The sequence below is a fragment of the Pediculus humanus genome, genomic scaffold (assembly GCF_000006295.1).
Source record: "Pediculus humanus corporis 1103172107587 genomic scaffold, whole genome shotgun sequence".
NCBI lineage: Eukaryota > Metazoa > Arthropoda > Insecta > Psocodea > Pediculidae > Pediculus > Pediculus humanus.
In genome coordinates this window covers 21,606-31,434 of record NW_002987201.1, presented here as the reverse complement: position 1 = coordinate 31,434, position 9,829 = coordinate 21,606, and the positions used below count along the sequence as shown (strand labels likewise).

The 9,829-nt window shown below is 22.4% G+C and overlaps 2 protein-coding genes across 2 annotated transcripts in view; one reads left to right on the top strand and one right to left on the bottom strand.

Annotated features, from left to right (window-relative positions):
- Nucleotides 1-5,070: 5,070 nt before the first annotated feature.
- On the top strand, nt 5,071-7,644 carry Phum_PHUM226090 (cutilin-1 precursor, putative; the record flags this gene model as incomplete). Its single annotated transcript, XM_002425832.1, has 7 exons — nt 5,071-5,077; nt 5,224-5,435; nt 5,859-5,998; nt 6,111-6,341; nt 6,425-6,584; nt 7,185-7,358; nt 7,438-7,644. 7 exons carry the CDS (start codon nt 5,071-5,073, stop codon nt 7,642-7,644), a joined length of 1,131 nt encoding a protein of 376 aa, XP_002425877.1.
- A 1,952-nt stretch (nt 7,645-9,596) lies between these two features.
- The window catches only part of Phum_PHUM225980 (uncharacterized protein), a gene marked incomplete at both ends in the record, with an annotated part of 459 nt that continues 226 nt past the window's right edge, over nt 9,597-9,829 (bottom strand). The window contains one exon of the mRNA XM_002425831.1: nt 9,597-9,797. Coding sequence (XP_002425876.1) covers nt 9,597-9,797 — 201 coding nt within the window. The remainder of the gene's footprint in view (nt 9,798-9,829) is intronic.

Sequence of the window (9,829 nt, the reverse complement as noted above, 5' to 3'; positions counted from 1 at the left end):
CCCACCCCCCACTTCGTAAAATAGTTATTTAAAAAAATTTAAATTAAAAATTAAATTATTAATAATGTTTTAAGTTCAGGATCTTGGTTAATTTTTAGTAACCTTGAAACACGGAAGAATAAAAAAAAAAAAGTAATTACTAAACACCATAAGTTAAACATTAATTAACCGTAAAAATAAATTTCTTATTGATGATTACACTTAAAACTTAATAATAATAATAATAATAATATATATATTTAAAAAAAAAAAAAAGCTTCATTAGAACAATGAACTTTACCATCATCATCATCATCATCATCCTCCTCGCACAATTTTATTATTGGTCGATCATGTTTTTTTAGCCTAAAGCATATTTATAAAAACTAAAATAAAAAAAAAATCAATTTTTTAAATAAAAAAAATAAAAATCAAATATAATCAATAAGCCATTTTTAGTTTTACACCTTAATTTACATTTTATATTTTATATATATATATATGTGAATACCTGAAAAAAAAAAAAATTTCCTCATTTCCTACGCTTATTTTTTTTTCTTTTTTTTATGATCATTATTACTTTTATAATAATAATAATAATAATAATAATAATAATAATAATAATAATGGTTAGTCATTTTTGGTGTGATTCTTTGTCTTAAAAAAAAAACCACAAATTCGGTATTCGATACACAATAATTCACCATTAAAAAAATTATTATTATTATTTTTTTTTTTTCAAAACATATTATTTTAAAATAATAATAATAATAATTACACCTATTTTTTTTAATTACGTAAATGGTTATTATTAAAAAAAAAAAAAAATTTTAAATCATTTCTGTTAACGTCACCTCGTCCATTTTTTAATATATTTTTATGTATTATTGAAATTTTTTTTTGAAATCGTGAAAACCCCCCCTCCCCCTCCCTTTTTAATTAACTTATAATACCGTGAATACATTCGATGATTGATTGGTTTAATTCTTTCATTCAATTCATTTTATTTAAGAAAAATAATAATAATAATAATAATAATAATAGAAAATGATAAATGAGATAAAAAAATTTTTCCAATAAAAATAACATTGAGAAATCTTTTTTAATTATTTTTATTATTTAAATTATTCAAGAATTTTTAAATGTTACTGTTTTATTATTATTATTAGTATTATTAGTATTAATATGGCGATTATATATATATGGCAAAAGTTAAAAAAAACCAGATTTAACGGTTTGTCGAGAGGTAGAGGGAAAAAAAAAAAAAATTTTTTTTCTCGATTTATTTAATTATTATAAGAATTTTATTATTATTATTATTCCGTACGTAATTTTTTTGTGCGTGAGTAAGTGCGTATAAATATATATTCGATAATATATATGAGAACTCGAGAAAAGTTAATATAAAAAAAAAAAAACATAATGGGTTTTTAAAAGTATCTAAAGAAAAGAGCGATGAACTTGATATAACCATTTATAGCTCACAACACATACAGTCCAACGCTCTGCTATATTATTATTATTATTATTATTATTATTATTATTATTATTATTATTATTATTATTATTATTATAATCTTGTAATTAATGTTTTTTTTGTGTTAAAGGAGATGAAAAACTAAACTGACGAATTTTTTATTTTCTTATAAAAATTTTATCTTTATCTTTATATTAAAAATAATTTTTTGCCATTTGCCAAAAGAAATTCGTATCCTGGATTAATTAAGAACAACCTGGGAGGGAGGGGGGGAGGAAAACAAAAAAATGGCAAAATATTAATTAAGGTTGATTTTCGAAAAATTAAAAAAATTACAAAAAGAAAAAAATGGAACGTTAGAATTTTTTTTTTGTTTGTTTGTATTTTAATGTTTTCACGTTCGACGTTCGTGATTATAAAACGATACTTAAAACGACATGTTTCGAAATGGGTGAGAAAAAAAAAAAAAACAAAAAATTTTTTTTTTTGTAAATTAAGTTTTTAACGGTTAAAAACCAAAATCTATTATTAGATTTTTAAAAGTCACCATACGGGGCAATGAAAATTTTTTTTTCTTTTTTGTTAATGGTTATTTATAAATTTTTTAAACGTGCCGTAAACAAAATTTTGTTAGAAAACAATCAAACTATATAATATTGAATAAGTTTTTTTTTTCGCTTATTTTTAAATCACGAATCGGCCATTTTGTTTTTTTCTAAACGGTTTCCATATTTTCTAATATCGAAAAACAAAATTTACGTGAATATTTTTATATAAACGAATTTACTGTTACCTCGTCGTAATTATTATTATTATTATTTATTTTTCTAATAATATTTCGGGAGTTATTTGTTTAACAAAAAATAAATAAATAACGAAAAACTCGTTTTCAAATTTTTAAACAATAAAAAATTTCACAATTTTTTTTTTTTTATATAATAAATAAATAAATAAGTAAATAAAAAAATTATTTTAGTTTTAGAAAATATTTTTTTTTTTTTTTTAAATTCTAACGAATAAAAGTTTGTCGTTTTTTTTATTAATTGCGTAATTTAATTAATAATAATAATAATAATCGAAAGTTAAATTTCGCAATAAAAATTTTTCAAAAAAAAAAAAAAGAGAAAGACTTGAATCGTATTTTTTTTTTTTTTTTTTAAATTAAAAACTTTCTAGTTTAATTAACTTTTTCGAAAAGAAAATTTTAAAAAAATTTATTTATTTATTTATTTATTTATTTTAAACCTTTTCTTGTATTTAAAAAAAGAAAGAAAATTCTTGGTACGTGAAAAAAAGGAAAAACCGTTTTTTTTTTTTTTTCATTCGGTATTAATAATAATTTTTTAATGTCAAACGCACAAGGACTTCATATAAGCACTTTTGTCTGGCCTACTCGATTACTATTTTAAAAAAAAAAAATTTTTAGGTGTAGTTTGTGACAAAAGTTTAGTCATCAAATACTAATTTTCTTCAACCAATAAAAAAAAAAAAAAAAAAAGGTGTAAGAAGACAAAAAGAAAGAAAAAAGAAAAAAGAAAAACATAATTTGAGGTTTTTTTCCATTAGTTAAATTCAAACATTTCAAACAATTATTTGTAAATATTACAATTAATTAATTTTTGAAATGGCTCCTCCCCCCCCCCTTTTTTCTAACCAAAGAAAAATTTTAATTAATGAAAAATAATAATTAATAATAATAATAATAATAATAAATTTTTCTTTGATTTGACAACGATCCCCTCTTGCAACCTCTCGTATCCTCCATAGTTAAATTATTATACTAACCTTGAAATTTCACGGTATGATATTATTATTATTATTATTATTATTATTATTATTGGACGTCTCGGTTAAAGAAGAACAATGTAATTATGTAATTTTGCTTAGCAATAATAATAATAATAATAATAATAATAATTCATCCTCTTCCTTAAATGTCAATTATTTCAACGCTTACTTATTCTTAACCCATTATTATTATTATTATTTTTCCCTTCCATTAATATTATGCGTTTATTATTATTATTTATGAAATTTATGACGTCATTGTTTACAATTACGAAATTACGTAAATTTATTTTTTTTTTTTTTTGTTTTTTTAGGTGATTGTAGGAATTATAGAAATTATAAATTGTGCCCAATTGCCACAAATAGATCACCGTAAGTTGTTTTATTATTATTATTATTAATATTATTAAAATTATTTTTAAGGATATATAAATAAGAAAAGTTATTACTCGACGAGTTGAATTTAATTATTCGCTTGCAAAAAAAAAAAAATGTTGAAAATGGCAGTTAGTTGTCACATTATCAATGTTACATTATTATCTTATTAAAATTATTTAATAACTAATTATTTTTTTTTTATTCGTGACGTAAATAAATATGTTTTGACAGTGAAAAATTAACATAATGTTATAATTTATACGGAATTTATGTTTTTATATATTATATTCTCCCCTCCCGCCCCTCACTTGTGACGCGAAAAATAATTTTTTTTTTTGGAATTGATCGATTGAGAAATCGACTTGAAACCGCCATTTTGTACACACATGTAAATGTATAAAAAAAAAAAAAAAAGAAATCTACTTTGCGTCATTTTAAAAACATATTTCGATCAAATAAAAATAAAAATAAAAGACGAGAAAATTATTAAATCCAATATATATGACAACTTACTTGATTATTATTTTTGTGTTTTTAAAAAAAAAAAAACTGAAATTTTGCCCTTTGGAATTTCTTTTCCTTAACATTAAAAAAAGAAGAAAAAAAACAAGTTTTGTTTAATCATTAGAAACGAGTGTGGTTAAATAATGACATTTTCAAATATTATTATTATTATTATTATCATCACGAATATGAGAAAAAAATATATAATAATATTAATAAAAATTTAAAAAAAAAAAAGAAGACGAAAACGTAATTTACGATTAGAACACACGACTCCGTTATTGATAAAATTAAAATTATTTCTAATGACACGTAAATTTTATTTACTCTATGATGAACGAATATTATTGCATCATCATCTCAAACTAAATGTTTAATTAATTTAATTGGTAAAAAAAATTTTTTTCAAATTTATTTTATTAATTTTTACGATCCTGTTTTATTTATTTATTAAATTATAAAATGAAATTATTATTAATATTTGAATTGATTATTTTAAATATTTTTCGTCGAGAAAAATTAATTTTAATGAGATTTTTTTTTTTTTTGGAGCCTAAAAAGTGAAATTTTTTTTATTAGCGCGAATTTTCTTTTTTTTTTTATAAAATAAATCAAAGGTACGGCGTCTACCTTTTTAAAATAACATTCAAACGTACTTGAAACGTTCAAATCAAAGTTAAAAAAAAAAAAATTTACCCGTTGTTCGAAGGAGGTAAAAAAAAAGAAAAAACAAGTTTTCATATATATATATTGCAATGATCAAATTTTCTCAAGGTTTATATTGCATTAATACGTCCCACAATAACTTATCATGCCATACGGATTTGAAAATTTAAAATGGAAAAAACGACCGTGAGGACGTTTGAAATAAAAAAAAAAAAAAAAATTATGTAGAAAGTCAGTCGGCAACATTTCTAAAAAGGTAATGCGTTAAAAAAAAAGTTATGGCGAGTTAGAATTGAAAAAAAAAAAAAAAAAATTATTAGTAATAAATTTTAACGGGGAAGTTTGCCGGGAGCAAAATTTTTTTTTTTTTTTCCCATTAAATTTTTTTTTTTATTTTTGTTAAATAATTATTGTTTTTTTCTCCATAACAGACGATTTCGAATTGAACGACGATATTAGAATAGATTGTAATTCAAATGAAATTGCAGTCGCCATAAGTACGAAATCAGGAGCCTTTAATGGTATGGTTTATCCAAAAGGTTTATCGAAAAATTCAACATGTTTAGCAGAATTTTTACATCAGAAAAGTCCAATCAAATATCGTTTGCCTCTAAGGAGTTGTAATACCATGAGTACGGAAATGGTAGGATTATTATCATTATTATTACTCATCCTCTGAAACAAAAAAAAAATTGTTATTTTACATCATCGTGATCCTCGCTCGTTTTCCCCATTGTTCTTTTTTTTTTTTTTTATTCTCATTTCATAATAAATAATAAATGTTAGGACATCCAAAAAAGAAAAATCAATAAGGTCAAATAATTATTAATGAAAGAAAGAGAGAGAGAGAGAGAGAGAAATCAAATGAATTATGACAATTCTATTACAAGATTTTGTGGGATTTGTTGTTATTTGATTGAGCGTGGGTATCATCATCATCATCATCATCGTGAATTGTATTTCATAACCGAAAAAAATTGCAAATAACCTTGAAAGAATTTTTTTTTGTTTTTACCGTTTAATAATTATTACTAGAGTGTAATAATGTATTTGTTTGTTTTGGCAGGACGATGGAGGAATAGAATATTTTAACACAATTGTTGTTCAGCCTCATTTGAAATTAGTAACAAATCAAGGAAGAGGTTTTCACATAAGATGCATATACACAACAAAAGATCAAACCATCACACACAACATGAATTTCAGGTTGATAGTTTTTCTATATTAGATTTACCGCAAAAAGAATTTTACTCCGGGGGAATGATACAATTCGATTAGAATTAGTTTTTTAAAAATGAAAAATTTATATTTTTTCCAGCATGACGGATTCGGAACCTTTGTTAGCGACAGCACCCATGCCAGGATGCACGATGAAAATATATTACGGTGATCCGAATAATAAAGAAGTTGCTGAAAATGTTAAAATAGGAGATCCATTGACTTTGGTCATCGCCATTGATTCTCAATCCGTTTACGGTTTGAAAATATCCGATTGTCTCGTTAGAGATGGTTTAGGTTGGGGAGAACAATATTTGATTGGAGATGATGGGTACGCACGAACAACGATCACATTTATTATTTAAATATCTAGTACGAAAAATAACAATGATAATAATTGTATTTTTTGTTCAGATGTCCGGTCGATGAAGAAATAATGGGAAAGTTTGAATATTCAGAAGACAAAACGGTGGCTTCCGTTAAATTTCAAGCTCATAAATTCCCATACACGGATTCCGTTTATTATCAATGTAATGTTAAACTTTGCGTTAAAGCCGGAGGTTGTTACGATACGGTAAGAAAACCCTGAAATTATTATTATTATTATTATTATTATTACTTTCAAATTCAATTAAAGGAAAGTCAATTTTATTACACTATTATTATTATTATTATTAATATTTGTACACAACGAAGGAAAACTTCAATTATTATTATTATTTTTTTTTTTCAACGTAATGATTTTAAATTTCTTTTAAACAATCGCCATTTTTTTTCTCTCTCTCTCTCACACTCGTTAGTGAATTCAAGTTGATCGTGCAATTTAACCAAAAAAAAAAATTATAAAATACAACTTTCGTTTTAAAATTAAAATTACAGTTACGAAAGCAAATGTTTTTTTTTTTTTTTTTAAAAGGTTTAAAAATAGTCTAAAAAGGGGAGGGGAGGGGGCAATCAAAAAAAAATTATTTTGACTAGACCGAAAACCGTGTTAATTGTGTGATGACTAGCAAAAAAAAATTTCACTTTTAAATAATTTTAAAAAAATTATTATTATTATTATTATTACGGTAACCGTTTATGTTCAATCAACACACGAGCACGCACACACAAAACTCATTTCGTTTAATAAAAAAAAAAATAATTTTATTTAATGGCATCATTTATTTATTAGCCACCTCATTGCGAAAGAGGAGGATCGGAGGGAAGAATAAGGAGGCAAATTGGGGGGAGCAACAGCACGGATGAAGAAGGAGCACCGGCAACCATCGAAGTTTATAGCGGTTTATACGTTAACGAAGCGACAGACGGTAAAAATGATCTCGTCGATAACGTACATAAAGAAAAGGTAAAACTAAATAAATTTAAATAAAATTATTAACATTATTAACATTATTATTATTAATACTTACTTTGTTTGTTTGTAGAAGGTCAACGATTCGGATCAAATTTGCATCTCGCAAAAGAATTTTGCGATAGGTATTGCAATTGCTGGTCTCATACTTATATTATTGGTCATTTTAGCCATTATATTTTTATTGGCCAGAAGGAGAAAACAAAAAGATACAGGAAGCACGGGAAGTTCCATATACAGTGGACCATATACAAATACGGCATACAGTCACAGCAGTTAAACCTGTAAAAAAAAAAAAAAAAAAAAAAAAAATTAAATTAAACAATAGACTTTGATTTATTTAAAATCAAACAGGAAATACCATTTTTCGAATAATGAATAATAAAGGGAGTCGAACGATAATAATAATAATAATATTAAAAACAACGTTGCAAAAATGTTTACATTATAGGTATTTCCTGATGACCTGTGGAGGTGCTCTCTCTCTACTATCTCTCTCTAAAACCCTGTGATAGACGTCATATCGATCGCAACGAATATTTTCGAACATCCTCCTACTCCTCTTCCTCCCTATCATTGTAAAAAAAAAACGATTTTTAATTATTATTATTATTTTTCTTTTCCTTATTTATATTCATTGCATTTCATAATTTAAAAAAAATTTAAAAAATCATTTTTAATGCTTTCACGTTTAGTTCAAATTGAAAAAATATTAAATAACGTAAATAATATTTATAACAAATCATTTCCGGTTAGTAAAAAAAAAATTTTTTACATGAATTTAACAATTAAAATATATATATAAATAATTTTTTATCATATTTTTACTTAAATAAATATCATATTAATTAATTATAAAAAATCATTATTAACATATTCTTTCTAATTGAATAAGAAAGAATAAAATGATGGCAATGGCAGGACATAATTTGAAATCTTGTTTAGTTTAATAAAAAAAAAATTATTAATTTTAAATAAAAAAATTCTTGTTAATAACAATAGAATTTTAAAAAATTTTTTATTGTGGGCCCCCTTTTTTTTTTTTTATTTATTAATTAAATTAAAATTGAATTTTTTGTTTAAAAAAAAAAAAGAAACAAGATTTCTTCTTGTGATGCTGTTGCAATATATTAATTAACATTATATTTTCATCTAAGTTTTCTAAGAAACTTTTTCTTTTTTTTTTTTTTTGTAAATTTATTTCTTTTAAGTATTTTTCTTTTGTCAACAAAAAAATAAATAAATAATTATAATTGCTTTAAAAAATTTAATTAATAAATTTTTTTTGTTTTGCACAAACCAAAATTCTAAAAATTTTTTTTCCCCTATTTTTCCTTATTTTTTAAAATTATTCCTATAAATTAATGCAATTACATAATTTTTTTTAATTAAACAATATATAAAATTTAAATTTTAACAGGAACATAAATTTAAAAAAATGTTTTTATTACAATATATAACAATTAATAAAATATAATTACATTTCTTCTTTGATAAATTAACAATAATGTAAAAGGAAATCGGAATGATAAAATACTATTTTGACAAATTTTTCATTATTATTTTTTATTTTATGTAATTTTTTATGTTAATAAAGTGTAAGACAAGGTTATTGACTAAAAAAAAACAATTATTATCGTTAAAATGAAATAATTGTTTACAGATTAAAAAAAAAAAAAAGAAATAAAAAAAAAAAAAAAACTAATTCTAATAAGAAATAATAAAATATAATATGATGTTATGATTCTGAATTTTCTTTTTTCAGAGCATAAAAACAAAAAAAAAGACAAAATATTACATAAAAAAAAATTTTTTTGGTGTTTGAGTTATAAAATACTTTTAATTATTTGTGTGATTTTCATAATTGTTTAAAAAAAAAAAAAAATAATAACAATTACTTTTTTTAAAATAAAAAAAATTGTATTCTAACATATAGAATATTTTTTTTTTTTCAATTTCATTTTTTTCTATTGACCTTTCCTAAGTATCAGTGACACTAATAATGTGCAGATACCAAAAGACTACACAATTTTTCATTCCTTTTTATGCAGCATTTGATAATAAATCAAAATTTTTTATAATTACTTAAATATAAGTCAGTTAAAAGGATTTTTTTTATTATTATTTGATCGTTTTCGAAATAATTTTAAAATATTTTAAATAGAATATCTGTAATCTATAGTATTTTTTTCTGAAACTAATAACATATCTAACAATTCATAAAATAGAATTTCAATAATTAGGAACTTGAAATTCTTTTTTATTCAATATTTCTTTAATTTTTTTTAACGTTGCAGGTACTAAATCTAAATGAGAGTCAACACATTTCTCTGCACAACTTTCAAATTCTTTCGTGTACCTAGCTATTTCAGATTCATTCGCATTAGCTCCTATTTTGTCTCTAATTCTATCATTACAAGACATAACACATCTCTGCAATCTGTCTTGTAAATGATCAAGTTCTG